This window comes from Vespa velutina, chromosome 5 (genome assembly GCF_912470025.1).
Source record: "Vespa velutina chromosome 5, iVesVel2.1, whole genome shotgun sequence".
NCBI classification, from domain to species: Eukaryota; Metazoa; Arthropoda; class Insecta; order Hymenoptera; family Vespidae; genus Vespa; species Vespa velutina.
This window is the reverse complement of record NC_062192.1, coordinates 3,136,011-3,153,613: the sequence shown is the minus strand read 5'-3', so window position 1 is coordinate 3,153,613 and position 17,603 is coordinate 3,136,011. Positions and strand designations below refer to the sequence as shown.

Genomic DNA, 17,603 nt, shown 5'->3' with positions numbered 1-17,603 from the left:
CATGCGTGTCCACTCGCTTCCGTTACGTCGTATTTATGCGGAAACAATTTTCCAAGGAGGTTTCTTAAGTTGTATACTTCGTATAGATCATTATAATAATTTTTTCTTTTTCGATTATGTGCATGCCTACTGCATTTATGAATTTATTAAAAATGAACTTCAAGCGAGCTTTTATTTTCTTATCACGAAATATGAAATAATATCATTCGACGATTTTCAATATGTAAAAAATTTTAATAGGTATTTACTGTTATGAATACTGAGTTATTCTTAGCGCAAAATCTTTGGAAACGACTTTCTCTAACTTCGTTAAAACATATTTCATTTATATCGAATTACTGAAATTAATACAACATTTGACAATTATACAGTCGAGCCTATACTTATTGACATTTTATACTAATATTTTATATACTTGTTACTACGTGATAGAATAACGTTCACATTTATCCAAACACGTTAAATAGACGTTCTCTTTTAACACCATTAATCTTATTACACGTGTTTCGTTTCCAACGTCAATGACAAATTTCTCAATGATTAATAATTTAAGTTGATGGAAAAAAAAAAAGTGAACCTATTATTTCTATTTGATATGAATGCCCAATCGTGTTTATGCTCGTAATTGTTTACATTTATAACTTATCACAAAACTTTTGTAAGCGTATACGTACACAAGTATATACCTACATATATCGTCTCATTTATTTGTTTATTCACGATCATATTAGATGGAATAAGAGGAACGAGCTCGTATTATATCTTAATGGAAGACTTCATATCGGAGATCTTTCGTAAACGAACGAAGCAATGTATGCGATCGATTTATCGCAATCTTCTTGGGAAAGTAAGCATTGAATGAATGACACAATTGTATTTTATAAACATTCTCCTACTCTCACAATCTCTAATATTTATCGTCGGAACTTTTTTCCAGTCAATCGTTTCGAGTAAGTCAAGCAATTCTCGGTTTACCTTCGAGGGAAAGTTATACTTATCAGTTATCTCTTAAAACGTTTACGACGAATAAAAAAATCAACGTAAGCTCTCTTCTTTCACGATTAGGAAAGAAAGTCAATGGCCCATATTTATAGTCGAGTGTCAAATCAATACTTAAGATGGTCTTGATCAAAACATTTTTATTTAAACCAGAACATCTTAAGATTATTGTGAAATTAAATGATATTCATGAAAAAGATATTCCTCAAGTAAGAAGTGCTTATTTAAGACCAATGGTTATTCTTGAACGTGCTTATTCTCGTGATAGTTTCCCGTAATCTCCTACAATAGAAACATTGAAACATTTCATGTTTAAATCTTGGCCATATTTGTTATTCTCTTTTTTTAAATTATACAAATTTCTAGTAAAGAAAATCGAATGTCTATAATTATATTTATATATATATATACATTTTATAACTTAATTAGATGTTTTTGCTATTAAAATTTTATAGTTTATGAGTATGCCAAATTTTATTATTTCTTTTATTTGCAATAATAAGTACTTTTAATAATATTACGTTATTGTATTTGCTTTTTTAATTTCATCATTTCCTTTTATATTTTATAATGTTCAAGAAAAGAATTTCATTATTAGATGACAACAAATATTGGCTATGTGTAATACTGTCCATGAAATTTTTTCTCAAGTCTTTGTTTATTTTTTTGACTATGAATTCTAGAGAGCATTTTAAGATCGATCTTAAAGTGACCTTTAAAACTAAAACTCGACTATGAATACGGGCCAATGTTTATATTCTGGAGTGGGCGTGTTCGACTAACTCTACGTGCATTACGAAAATTAGAAGATTTCATTTATCTTACAAAGACTAGTACATTACGATTTATTATAAAAAGAAATACGTTCCGATTTTATTCTTAATTATTTTCTCACATCTTTGACATATTAACTATGATATTTACAGTTCGTTATGAAAAATAAAATATTTTAAACACTATTTTATTTATTTATTACATTACATTAAATTGATTACATTAGATCATTTGTTTTATGACGACTGGCGCAATTCAAAGATAAAACGTGTTAAATTTTCTGAAAAATATCGCTTATTGTTAGCGTCGATACATGTTAATTTTCGCAATTAAAAAGCATTATAAATGCTATTCTTTGAAAACTATAAATGAAAGGATGTTATTTTCCGAGAACATAATCGCAACGTAGCTACTTCTCGTGGTCCAAAAGTCCAAAGTGTTAATCACTGTAAGACAAATGAAACGTGATATATTTATTCATAGCGTACGTCAAATTAAAGAAAGTGAATAGAAAAATTTTCTTTTTGTAGTATGCATTATTCAAAAAAAAAAAAAAAAAGGAAAAAAAAAGAAAAAAAATAATAGTCACCAGATAAGAAAATATCATTACTAAATTTGTTGAGATTTACCGTAAGGTAGTTAAATAAACATAGATGAAAGAAACTGTAGAAGGGTGAAGGGGATTAAAACACCCATTACTATTGTGAATAAAATTATGGAGGGTGAACTTACGGGTGCAGACAAAGAAATAACATTGGATCTATGCAACTAATAATGCGAAAAATATGAAAGAAGAAAGAGGTGTGCACGCGAGAGAGACATAACGTGGTTATGAATAATGAGCCACCGGTATTCGAGTAGGCAACAACACGAGTACATCGCGTTTCATGTTGAAGGAAATGTGTAATAAGTATGGGGTATAAAACTCTTAAGGCGAAATGGGTAGAGTAAAAATGGTAGCGTGTACATTTTAACAATATAATTAGTCCGTGTTACCTATGCATACAAAAATCGTAAAATTTTTTAGAAAGAATTTTAATATTTTGACCGACATATTAGACGAATGATCATCGGTAACATTACTGTACTATACTATATTAATTTTTTTTTCTTCTTCTTCTTCTTCTTTTGTTAGATATCATTAAAAGAATATATCCTAAAAGAATTTTATTAATTTTCTTTATTTATACCGTCGTATTTTCTCGTATTGATGCGAAAGTTACTCGACGATAATATCATAGACATTTAATTAAATTCAATACCATACAATTTCATTCTAGCGAAATATCAATAACTTTGCATTTTTTCAGAATTTAAAATGTCAACTTATTGGTGTAAAGGAACGTTCCTTTACTACCAGCAAGATAATATTACGTGTTTCAGAATAATGAAACGAAAAAAGCGGATATATCGGTTCGTATCAGTAAAAGGATTAATAATGTATTCGGCAAGTTATAATCGTACGAGGAGTACGATAACGTCACTGTACGATGTAAATGTGACACGAACATATTTGTTCGCCGTTATTTTTTGAGCTAGTAGTTTTAAAGCGTGCACAATTTAGAGTCGTTTAATAACAATGACGGTAGGTAATAACTAAAGAATAAAAGGAGGTCAGAAAGGTTTGAAGAAAAAATATAAAGAAATAAGAAAAACGATTGAAAGAAATTTCGGCGAATACAAATCAATGACGTTTTCTTACGGGCTCATTAATTTTATTGTGATGTGTACCATTGTAAAAATACAATACAAAATAATCTTTCGTAAAGAGGAGGATAAAATCGTGTTGCCCGAACAAAAGTCACGAAATGCTGATAAATATTCTCTCGTTAAGTAGTTCCCGTGAGGAAACATAATGCTGATCTGAAAAGTATTTGATGTTTGTTTAAAAAAATCCCTCGTTACCTTGAAACCCCGTATAGAGATAAAGGCAATTTTAATTTGATAAATTCCATCGTCAAAATATTGAATCTTTTAAAATGATTGCTTATCATATTTTTTTGAAACAAATCTTCCAAAAAAATAAAGATACCTAAAGTTTCACGTCCTTATTGTTGCTATCCATATTATTTCTTCATGCTTATCCCTTTAGATCAAATTCGAAAGTATTGGAAGAAGCTTTCTCTCTCTCTCTCTCTCTCTTTTTCTTTTTCACATTATTACCCATATATTGTATTAAGAAGTTAAGATAAAATAAAAACTATCTTAGGAACAATCAATCGAATTTATTTAATGATAGTTCCAAATTATAACATACATGAACGACATAATATTCGAACGTAGAATCATCGACATAAGATATCAAATATCTCTTTTAGTCTACTTTTTTGATGTCCATCAGTTAATATTGAAACCTCATTTGGTATCATTGATGTCACGTTAAGGAAATAGTGCCTGACGTTAAAAAAGCAGTACAACGAAAGGAGAAACAAACAGAGTATAGAAAGTGTCGTAGTGGTAGTTGATGGGAGGAAGCTGGTAAAAGCTTGGTAGAAGGAGAAAGAGAAAAAGAAAAAAAGATAAAGTGAAGGATACCGAAAGTATGGACACACTACTATAGAAACTCCTGTCTCTTTCCTCCATGTTGTTTTTCTCCCCTCTCTAACCCCTTCTCTACCTTCTCCCTTCTCTATAGTTATCTCTCAACTCCCTCCTTTTCACCATTTAGAAGGAAGAGAATGGATCTAAGGAATGAAAACTAAAAGAGAGAGGGACAGAAAGAGATAAATAAATAGATAGATATATAGAGAGAGAAAGAGAGAGAGAGAGAGAGAGAGAGAGAGAGAGAGAGAGAGAAGGAGAGAGGTTTTCATTTGTTAGATAAAAAGCGGACGGAGTAGGGGTTGAAAGCGAGTAAAAAAAAAAAGAAGAGAGAAGGGGTAGGTAAAAGCATTCTGACTCAATGCTGTCATCTACTTGACGCCCCTCGACATGATACCAACGATGAGAAACTACAGTATTTCCGCCTTTTCAATATTATTAGCAAGAGCATGCACGTAGGCGGAGTCACGCCATCATGCTGCTTGCCTATTGGATAACATAATGTTTAATATATCATGTCATAACGGAGAACCGTTACTATCATTCCTTCTCTCTTTATCAACTTTACTCCATCCTATTTTAATGCTTTCATCATTTTATTATTTTTTTCTTTTACTTTTACGATTATTGACTGCGAGAAAAAAACTTATTTAACATAGGTAAGTAAATATATTATTTCGATATATTATCGATATTTCGAGAGAGTTAGAAGATCGAATAATAGAATTGCGCGCGCAGAGAAGGTTGACTTGTTCGACCGTGTACACGCCCTTCTCGTTCTAGTCCACGTGGTATTTCTACAAAGAATTTAGTTATTCTCTCTCTCTCTCTCTCTCTGTCTGTTTCTTTCTCTCTCTCTCTCTCTCTCTCCCTATCTCCCTCTCTCTGTTAATCTTTTTTTAATGGAAAATATTAAAAAAAAAAAAATCTGTCGTTGAATGTCGCTAAACAATTTGACGTCAATGCTTTCGTTTCTTCTGTAATTCATTTTCTTTGTTTCGTTTAATGTATCAGTCGAAGTCATATCATAGCAGAGTAAACTTCGTGCGAGATCAAAATCTAAAACGTCAAGTCTTAGCTTTAATTCTGTTCGACGAGAAAATTTCTTTTTATCAAATAACATGTTCATTTCTATATCTTTTATCTTAATTCAAATTAGACTAGTAGAAATTATAACTAATATTAATGTGTAATTAAAATGAAAATTCAATATCCCCCCCTTTTTTTTTTTTTTTTTTTTTTAACAAAAGCTAGTGAATAATTATTTGTAAATAATGATACTTTTTCAGATAATTATATCTTAAAAATGTGTTTATTTAATAATGTTTATTTATGTTCTCAGGCACCAACGTTGAAATTGTATTGGCACACAGTACGAATCTCCTGCAACGATTCCGATATCCTTGGGATATGTTAACACTAATGTATGTCACAGTGAAGTATGCCGGTGCAAATCTTGACGAGGCTCTCAGACGTATCGAGGAAGGTGAGATATATGATTTATCTATTATATTTTGAAGAATGAATTTGAACAACTAGAATAATTTTGATAACCTTAACAGTTAAACATTGGATACCGGACGTTTACTCAATATTAATTATATATATAAAGAAAAATTTTTTATTACTCTTATACATTGCTTTTGTTATATGCACTTATCATTCAAAAATTGACGAGAATTTCGAACGCAACTTCAATAACATTAATAATAATTTATTTATGACTTGTAAGAGGAATTATATAGACTGTTTTATTTATATTTAATGACATAGAAGGTGAATATAGATTTTTCGAAACAAACAAACAAAAAACAAAAAACAAAAAACAAAAACAGTTATATGTTACTAAATCATTTTATATTGAAATAATTTATAATTTTTTTAGAAAATTTTAGAAAATAATTTGTTATTGTCCATATTATCATAATATAAAGCTGATGATAATATTACTATTGTCGTTGAAGTTGGCAAAGTTTGGCAAAGTTTCAAGTAAATTTAATCACGTACGTTGGATCATAAAAATAAACTATCTTCGTGCGCACAATGATACTCTTCTCTTAACTTATACCAATTCTCAAATTCGAGAGTGTAGTTTACGTAGAACGATCGTCTAAAAATAACATTCCATCGTGTACGTTAGCAAATATGTTGATATATATATATTTATGAAATGCATCAAGAAGAATATAGTTAAATCATTAAATTTTATTGTTTTAAAAGTTGCATTCCTATTTTAATAAATAAACACACGATGATATTTAATTCAATCTTAACAATGTTATTTACTCCTATGTTATACTGTTTGAGTAAATTAAAATCACTAACTCTCATGATGGATAATGATTGTATGCTCTATCAAAAAAACATTTATCAAACTGTTATTAAACAATTCGCATAGACTTGATTCGCGATCATGGCATATCTTACGATTGTAAAAAGCTATTATCTAATACGTGATGAACGAACTTTATGCTTTTCTCTTTTTTTTTCTTTTTTTCTTTTTTTTTTTTTTCATATTTTTTCATATATTTATTTATTACTAATAGAAGAAGGAAAGCGTAAAAACGTTGGAAAATAAACGGAGATATGAATTCATAAAGCGATCAAGATAATATTTTATATGAGTTACGTGAAGCGTAATATCAAATGTTTAATATTAAAAGCCAACAGTCATATCATTTGTGTTAGTTGAAACATAGCATTAGATATGTAAGCTTATTTATTGTACCGCGAACGATTTTACATAATGTATTTTACTACGTAGATATGTGTAGATGTATGAAAATATATAATATAACGTATTCATAGTTTTACTTTAGTCGCTAAATATACATTTCACGTATATAAAGTCAATTCTATAAATTAGACTACATCGTTTTCTATTAGTTGGAATAACATAGACGAGTTTTAGATCAAGGGAGGATTTTTTAACGAATAATAAATTTTATCATTTTTTACTAGTCACACAACGAAAGAACGAACAAACTTTTTATATACGTTTATTTTTTTTTTTTTTTTTTTTTTTCTTTTTTTGAAATACTTATTTATCACGCCGTTATTGAAACTAAACAATGATTGAGTTAAGAAAGAGTATCTCATTTTGTTATAATACGTGAAGGAAATTAATTCGTGCCAACTTCAATGTGATTTGTAATATATTCGATTGAAATGAGAATTCATATGAAATCCGACGTTCGGTCGATGTGACAAATGTCAAACGTTTATGGATATTTATGTCTTCTCTGGAAGATCAGCATTGATTCAAGAATCAATCCACGATCTCTTGAAATTATCATCATTGAAGATACACGACGTTATGAAGATAATATTTTTTTTTTTTTTTTTTGGAATTGTTTTTATCGTTTTCTACATATTTTTATTTAATGTCATTTGATTCATTGGAGTATCCCTGCGTTTGATTAAAAACGATTTATAATATATTTACGTCCGTGAATTTAATATAATTACTTTTCAACACGTCAAGATCATGGATGCCAAAACACAAGGATTTTGACATTGAGATCAAGGTATGATCACAATGCCGGTATCTTTCTTTCTTTTTTTTTTTTTCTTTTTTTTAATAAAGATACGTATTTTTACCTAACACTTAGATTTCGATCAGTAAGATCCGCCCACTTGACCCTCGGCGAAAAAGCTTTGCTTTTTGCAATTTTGAGAACCGAATTATTTAGTTCTCCGAACTCATCTCTCTTTCTTTCAAATGTGGATATAAAAACCACACCTCATACTAAACTATCATCATAATAATTTTAAATCATTACCATTATATTCATAACACTAATTTCGTATAACAGTTACGCGTTTGAAGCTTTATATAGAAATTTCCTGGAAAATTGTCGATAAAATCACTTCGATCGTTTCGTTAATTTTTAACATTAAACTATTTATAGAATGAATAAAATAAGTGTATTTTGAAAATTTCAAAGAATCAATTTGAATTTTAAACTTTCCATTATGGTAAAATATTGGTAAAATTTTTGAAGATTTTTTATTTAGTTAATTTGTTATTATAATGGAGAGAAGCTTACATAAAACGTCGTGGTAAATATACCGTATGTTTTATTTTAAACAAAATAATCTCCGATCATTTTACAAACAAATGTTTCAAATAAAAATTGCTAGGTTTTGTGGAAGAAATCTAATATTTATTGCAGCTATTTCATAGAGTTCATACTCTTATCTAGATACGTAAATCATAACAATTTTTTTAAATGAAAATAAATATTTTCAAATAGAATTAAACAAAGAAAAATAACAATAATTGTAAGTATAAATTTACCTTTTGTTTTTTTTTATTTTATAAATTTGCATATAAAAGCTAAAATTTCAGTCATCGATTGGAATGATAGTATTGCGATATTCATTCTTGTTTTTTCAAAAGTCGAAGTAAACACACGTACCAAATCTGAGTCAAGTATAATAATTGTTATAGGATATTTCTACGATCATTAATGTTATTACTGTTTCCATCTTACTCTTTCCAGAGTAGCTAAATGTTTGGTATTGGAAAATAGCCAATCTAGTAAAAATTACGAGCTCACGTTCTCCTCCAACTATGAGATTTATTTTATTCAAGGTTATCCCAATGACAAAGAAAAAAAAAATATATATATATATATAATAAAATGCCAAAGAAATGCTTAATTTTATTTGATTATTCTATATTGTTACATTTATCATGAACTTTTTTAAGCTACCTATATTTTAAATTATTCATACATATTCTAATTATTCATGCTGTATTTTGAATTATATAATACAATGGGACAATATTTAAATCTATTTTTATTTAAATGTTATTTTTTAAATTATTCCGGGAAACATACAAACTACGATTTTCATTGTCGTTACGAAAGAAAGATATTGCCATAAAGAATAAAAAATGACAGGAATAAAAAAGTTACGTGTAAGAAAAGTAATTCAAGTGTTTCATCAGAAGAATTTCTTTTTTATTTTCTTTCTTCAAGTGATAATTAAATACACGTGTAAGTAATCTGTTGATAATTTTATTTATAGTTTAATATCTCGTTGCTCAAAATTTCCATTCGATAATAATGATGACAATTTACCTGAAAGTTTATCGAGTAACAAATTTTGTATATTTGCTAAATACTCAATCAAAATTTGTTTTTTCTTCTTTTATATTTTTGAATTTTAATGACGAATTCGAAACTTTAATTTCTGATGTGCTAAAATCATCACATGGTTTTGCATATCAAATAAAACGTCAAAATATAAATACTCTTGATAATATTAAATGATATTTCATATGTAACGTTACGATTAGATAATTTGCCTTGGAATAACGTAACACATGGTCGTAATAGTTTTTTTAATAAAATAAATAGAATTAATAATATGGATTATACAAATTTTTGTTTCTTGAGAGAACATAAGTACTTATTTAAATGCATTTTCATAAAGAGATATTTTAAATAAATTTAAATAAATAATGCAATACGTCAATCGTTTTATGTTAACTATTTTAATGCAATGCAATTTGTTGATAGTATGATGGTAAATTTGCAAAAAAGAAGAATAACTGAACGTCATTAAGTATTTCTTATCTGAATTAACATACAAGAAGGTATTTAAAAGAGTATAAAGAAGATAGTTGAGTAATTCATTAAGACACATGGTTGACTGTTGAATATCAACTGATAATAAAAGTGAACCAATGATTATATATCACTTCTGTTTCTTAATTAAAATCAAAAAAAAAAAAAATTATCGCAAGAGTGACTCAAGTTATTTCTGAAATCAATTGCCTCCAAATATATTATTTAATATCGTTAGAACGCTCTCTGACAGTAAAAATAATAATATTATCATTAATACCTAATATTATCATTATTATCTTATAAATTATATTACGTTGAAGTAACACAGCTAATTCGTACAATTAAATATATAGTAAAATATATTAGTAAATATATTAGTAAGAAATATATTCCTTCCCTCCTAGTGACGATATATAAATTAATGGAGGATGTTATTAATATCCAAATGAATGTTTCATCAACCTATCGTATAACAATAATTAAATATATTAATATGTATTCATCGTATATTATCTTTGATTTTGTAATGCAAACAATAATACAGGATTATTGTTAAAAAATAAAGTCTAATTTTTCATGACATAATTTTTAATTGTACATGCGAAAATTGATAGATAAATTTTTCAACAAAATTGATCAATTTCATAGAGCAAAAAATTTTTTTTTACTTTTCAAATCCTCGGTACGAGTTTCAATAAAATAAAATACGTGCAACAATTTCAAATGACGTTGATTTAGTTTTGTCTGAATTAATTGATAATAATTCATTAATTTTTGTTGAATATATTTTCAATATAAATCCATTTCAATCGATGAAGAATATCGAAATTTATTCCATAAATGATTTAGTTTACACTTGTAATATTCCAGCACATAATTATGAATAATTCCAAGTGTAAACTGCTTCGTGTCAAAAAGTTCATAATGCCAAAGGTGTCTTGACAACAGACATGCACACTCTACAAGGAAAAACTTCCGTGAAAGGGTTTCCGAGCATTTGAATAACGATCGCCTTGGGCAGTGTTGCATTCTTTCATCATACGATGACATTTGCATTTTCACGAAGCTCAATGTTTCGAGATTTCGTCGAGTAACGTTTCCTTAAAAAAAAAAAAAAAAAAAAAAAAAAAGAAAGGAAGAAAAAGAGAAATAATAACAATTTATGATAAGTACGTATTACTGCTATCAGTTATTGGTATTGTATGAAAATGAGGAATGATAAATAGTAGAATTTCAAGAAGAAAAGAAACATGCAAAAGACAACAAAGAATCATTTATTAAAATGGCACATATATTATCAAATAAAATTTTGTTTACGTAAAAATATTAAGGTTTTTCCTTTCTTTCTTTTTTTTTTTTTTTTTTTTTTTTTTTTTTTTTTTTGAAAATGCGCACGAACTTTAAAATCAATTTAATAAAATATCAATGAAATATATAAGAGATCGACGAAGTTCGTATATGTGAAAAGGGAAAAAGAAAAAAGAGAATTTATCAAAATATCTATCAAAAAAGTAAAAAGAAACAAAAAAGAAACAAAAAAAGAAAAAGAAGTAAATTATTAGATTGCATCGCTTATGACGAGCACGAAGAAAAACGATTGAGAAAACATTTGACCTTGTGTAAGTGCATCGATGTTCATAGCTCACATGCACATCAAATTTGCGTACGAGTAAAGCAACTTCACAAACGCAAAACACAATGACGCACGCCTACTCGTCGATGATAGCTGGCAAACTTGTTTGTAATCTTGCGTCGTCACAGCAAAACGTAAATGAAGTGCTGTAAGTCTTTCAATCGAATAATATTCGAACAAATAATATTCGAAGCGATCTCAGGTATTATGATACGAACACTTTTTATTAAGGCGTGCATCGGCAAATCGATTGTTGATAAAACAATACATTGATCAAAAATTAATTTAATAATTATTATAACTTCATGATTATATACAAATCTAGTATTAATTTTCATAATGAAATTTGTAAACAATATCGATATATATCATTCAAAAAATAATTAATAATATATTATTCAAACGATTATGAAGAACGTTGTTATTTCAACGATTCTAAAATTAATATCACCGTTACCGCGTCCTTTCGTACTATTTATTTTTGCATAACGGCATAATTGGAAAGTAGTTTGTCCAGTGTATTTAATCCGGTCAAGATTCAATACTCGATAAGTATAAATTTCATTGCGATAAAAGTCGATGAAAATAGAAAGTCAATTTAAGTGTTAAGTAAATTTTAAAGAAATTTATTTGTTAAAAGCAGAATAATAATGACCGATGTTCTTCCTCAAGGCTAATAGTCTCTAAACATTAACATGCGTGTTACCATCCACGCGAGACTCACGAAAGGAAGATGAAAAGCGACAAAGTATTCGGATCTAGCATCTGCTAATAAATTAGGTAAAAATATATGTTTCTGAATGACTGAAACTGCATTAGCCGATGGTAGAGAGGTAAATAATGAAAGAGTTTATGAACAATTTGTGGGAACAAATAATGATCTTAATGATGAGAACGAATAACATGTTGCATGAGATCTAGGAATCTATCGATGCAGCTGAACCACGAAACCGTGGCCCTCAGGCGATTCCATATGGATAATTTAGTCAAATTACTTAGTATCTAAAATGAACCTGTACCCTTTCTTGAAAGCAACGTATTCATTTTTTCTTTTCGTTGTAATTCCCACGTGATTTTTTCGTCTTTCCTACGATATTCTTATCCTTGGAACGAAAACTTTTTATATGCTCGTATATAGTCGAGAAGAAAAATTTTTCAAACGTTGCCATTAAACCGGTTTGTTAATTTTTTGATATTTGAAAAAAAATCACGATTAAAAATAATCGCTTGAAAACTTTGAAAAATTATATTGAATTGAATAACGATAATTCTTGCAAGTGACTTTATAAGTAACTTGGTTAAAATGTCAATTCTGCTCCGTTACACCGAGGAGGATAGGGGGGGAGGGGGGGGGGGGGGAATAATGAATAAATTAAACAAAACTTAAATTATCATTAGATTCGAATATACTTGTGTGAAGTGTAAATCAACGTCAAAATCTTTAGTGTTATTTATAATCTGTTTTAATAGAATATTAAGATAAACGCATCTTAAGGAGATCCGTTGGTGCATTCACTTTAGGTTAATGAACTTTTGCTTTGCTCAAGGCGAATAAACGATTTTAATACCACACCTTGAATCATCCGATATACTTCATATATCCCTCGTCAATTTTTCTTTATATTATTTTTCAATTTCATGTTAACTTTTTTTTTCAATTTTTCAATTTTCTCTTTTTTTCTGTTTTTTTGTTTTTTTTTTGTTTTTTTTTTTTTTTTTTTTTTGTATCTTTCAGTATCCGTGAATCTTCAAATGTATTCTTTTTCTTTTTTGTTCGTTATCCTTCAATGAGTTCGCTAAATAAAGCCACGTAAAACTTTTAATTGCTATTCATACACACGCCTATTTGTCACGAAGATCACGCGATAAGTTTGTCGACGTTTGTGTCGAGGTATAACTTTGTCGCGGTACATGAAATTCACACGAATATGTTGAAAATAAAAATCGTTCGTAGTATTATATGTATTTTCCCGTCCTTCTCGTCTTTAATATCATGATGCATCGTATACGCTTAATGTTCAGCAGCGTCCTAATTGGCATTGATAATAACACCTTGGAAGAGTGCACGCACAGTCACGGCGAGTACGAGCCTACATTGCCCGGTAAATGCGAAGTAAAGAAATGAGGAAAAAATAACTTATATTAATAATAAGAGAGGAAAATAAAGAGAGAGAGAGAGAGAGAGAGAGAGAGAGAGAGAATGCAGTTCTTAATCTCTTTTTCTTTTTTTTTTCTTGCGTCCACACAACAGGAGACGTGTGATCATCGTTAAATGCAAATTAATTTGAAGGTATTTAATAATATCCAACAAGATACGCACTTTGAGAGGTACAATCGGATATGTTCTGAAGCCTTTCAAGCCAAAGTAGTAATTTGCAATTGAGAAGTGACTATTAGTGGTTCCATATTTGATGTAAATATGCATGTAATATAAAAAAAAAATGAAGTTAGAAAACGGTCAAAAGAAAAAAAAAAAAATACAGATAATTCTGCTTATTGAGTTATATGTAAATTTAATGAATTCACGTGGAACTAAAAATCAAGGTTTCAAAGGATTCTAAGGATATCGTAGTGAAAAAAGGAAAGGGAAGAGATCGATCGAATCACGATTCTATCGACTTCGATCTTCGACGTAGCCTTTTTCGTGACAGATAAAAACAAAGGAACGAATCGTTTCAGGATCGAATCAAGTTTCTCGGACAGGTTCATCCTTGAAACGAATTTAAAAACGGCAAGTAGTGACCCTCGCAAAACGTGATGGCGCGTAAATTTGTACTTTTTTTATCCTTTTTTTTTCATCCTTTTTTTCGTCGTTATTCTCCTTTCATTCTTTCTCTCTTCCTCTCTCTCTCTCTCTCTCTCTCTCTCTCTCTCTCCCTCTCTCTCTTATTTCTTCGTATCGGCAAGATAGACAAAGACGCTGGACCACCGCATCTCGGCTATCAAAGTGTTTGACGTTTCAGATGAAAAGATCGGTCGTCGTTTTTTTCTCCCCTTCTTCCTTTCTTGCCTTTTCCTTCTTATTTTTCTTTTTCTTTTTCTTTTATTTTTTCTTTAATTTTTTTCTTTTTTTTTTTTTTTTATATGACGCTTTTCTACGTAACGCAAGACTCTTCTCCGTATAAAATACGTGAAGACGTGGGATCTCTCGTGCATGACCGCACGAAGATCGCATTGAACGGAAGTACGTATTAACGCTAAAGCAAGAAATCTTTGTACTCTATGAAAAGCGACTAGCGTTGTAAAAAGACCTACCGTATAATCGAAAGCTCTCCAACTAATTTTGCACCTCTTTTTCTCTTTTCTTTTCTTTTTATACGTTATTATTCTTCCATTCGTCTTCGTCTCTTCGATTTTCTTACGCTTAAAGTTATCCATGTAAAAAATGTTACGGCCTTAAATGTCGAATATTTGCAAATTATATTACGATTTTTCTTCGTCTCTGAGAAAATTCTTTTTATTTATAATTACATTGCATCTTTTGGGAATCATTGATGAAGTACTGTTTTCTGAAATTAATAAAATAATTTATGACAATGACAATGATTTAGCTATAATAATTGATCCTAGAATGATTATAAAATATATTTTTTTATATCTATATCTTTCTCTTTGATATGAATGTTTAAAATGAAATTTAGGTTTAAAATTGTTCCATTTCATATGATCTATAGAAATGAATCAAGAAACGTAAATAAAATAATCGCGTACGTTTAAATCTCTTAGTTCGTTTCTTTGAACGTATTATAGATAATTTATTATCGGGGTTTTTTTTTTGTAAAATATATCTAAGCTATAATTATCATTTATGTAATATATGTGCAAAGTACTTCTTTATTATAACATCGTATTCTTGACTTGAATAAAATATTTTACATTTAAAAAATTTGAAGAATTGAATTATTAAATTTTTTCTTTTTCTTCTTCTTTTTTTTTTTCAAAATAAAATCCAACAGAATCGATACATTCATCGGTCAATTGTTTGCTAATAACGATGTATCAACATTTTTCTTGATGTTACTACAAGCAATAAAAATTGAAGAAAATAATAATAATGAATATCTAGCTAATTAAATCGACACGATCCATGGAAAAATACTTGGAAGATATTATGAAAAAACGTAATTTTAGCAGAGAAATCATTTTACATCGTGGACTTATGTAATGATGGCAAATAGTCTCTAAAGTAATTAAATGTTGTTGCATTATTAGAAATAACGAGCTGTATAAAGGTGTTTCATTATCGATCATTGCTGTAATGCGTCGTTCATATCGGTGATGAAAATATAAAAAACGGCATCGCTTACGTTATAGATACAATGTCAAAGTCAAGATCAAGAGCTGCTCATAAAGTGGAATAATCGTTCAGCCGCGAATAAGCACGAACGAGTACGAGATTAGATATCGCTGAAAAGAATCTTGCAATCTATTTTACACTTTATATATATATATATATATATATATATATATATATATATCGACATCAAAATGATCAAACAAAAGTATCGAAATATTAAGATTTACGAATGATATAATAATTTTTATTAATAGCGAGAAAAGGCAATAATTGTCCTTTGAACGATAGTTCGATAAATACATATTAATTATTCTAAATAATTTCCATGCGAAAATAGTAGTTAAATAGTAGACGAAAAAAGAGAAGGCAAGTGTTCTCGTAAACATTAAACAAATATTCAATAAGATCAAGTATTATCAATAGTATACTGTTTCGCAATAGTCATAAATATTTCTCATCGTTCTTCTTTCTATTCTTTTTCTGCCATTTTTTTTTTCTTTTTTATTTATTCTTATCTTTATTCGCGAGTGTGAACGTCTATATGCGCATGTATCTAGGTGCATCGTTAATGTATATTTTATTCGCATTTCGAAATATGTAATCGCACAAGTCATCTCATTAACATATTTCCAGCCGATCGAAGAAATTAATCATTTGGTATTATGCGTACTAAGTGCATTTATTTATTTTGATGTTTCAAATTTCACATATTATATATATATATATATATATATATATATATATATATATATATATATATATATAATTGCATATTTCACATATATAATTGCGATATCTTGCATTCAGTCAAATACGGTTATACGAAACGTTTCGATATTTTTTACGTAATTAAAGTAGTCTACGATTCATAAACAAGTATTACAAGGACATGTATCAACTTACAAATAACTAATAAGTGACAGTAGAAAAAAAAAGAGCGGCTCGAAAACTGTATGCATCAATGATTAATCATACGAGATAAAAAATGGAAAGTATTAAAATTTGCATAAAGCTACGTTCATCATATATCAAAAACTCTCTCTTTTTAATTATAATTAATTAAGGTTTAAGGAGCTCTTAATTTCTTTCATTCCAAGCATGCTCATTCACAAATCACATTAACCTTGGCATCAGTTACGAACAAAATTAGACAGTCTCTTGATTTTCTAATAAGACTATACTCTGGTACACACTATTCAAATCCTTTTATCGTATCATATATAGTGCGTAGTGACGACTCTGCACAATATTGTAAATTGCCGCGTGGCCATTTGTGCGGTGAGTGATAAAGGAAAAGGTAGAGATTGTCGAATTGATGAAGATTACGATGGTACAGGACCGCAGCTATTGTTAAAAAGAAAGAAGAATTTATAATTAATTTTTTTACTTATGTTCTATATAGGTTTTAAGATAATACTTGAGTTTAAACTCAAAGATAAGATTTTTATTTATAATACATAAAATTTTAATGTTTTCTTAGATCAATCGAAATTATTATTATATCTATTTAAGAAATTATAAATTCAAGATAAATCATTCAACATTCTTTGTCCTTTCGTCGATAACCCATTTTAACAGAATCCCTAATTCTTTTTATCGAAATAATTGACCCTTAACAGTGGCCTTATGATAAAATTATTTCAACATATACATATATGTATACGCTTTTCTTTATTTGGTCGAACGAATTTTCAATACAATATGACCAAATATAAAGCAATGATAAGTAAACGGAGATAAATGAAGTTTAACATTAAAAAAGTTATTATCTATTATT

At 28.5% G+C, this 17,603-nt stretch overlaps 1 protein-coding gene across 13 annotated transcripts in view; it reads left to right on the top strand.

Moving 5' to 3' along the window:
* LOC124949500 overlaps window positions 1-17,603 on the top strand; it is a 64,032-nt gene that overhangs the window by 24,938 nt on the left and 21,491 nt on the right. For 9 of the 13 annotated variants that reach the window (XR_007101081.1, XR_007101080.1, XM_047494647.1 and 6 more), the window contains one exon: window positions 5,657-5,800. Coding sequence is in view for 9 of the 13 variants with exons in the window: in XM_047494647.1 (XP_047350603.1) it covers window positions 5,657-5,800 (144 nt within the window). In the remaining 4 variants the exon portion in view is untranslated. Of the gene's footprint in view, window positions 1-731; window positions 848-937; window positions 1,095-5,656; window positions 5,801-5,876; window positions 11,041-17,603 lie in introns of those variants that run through there. The other 4 variants (XR_007101082.1, XR_007101083.1, XM_047494649.1 and 1 more) reach the window with 4 other exon arrangements.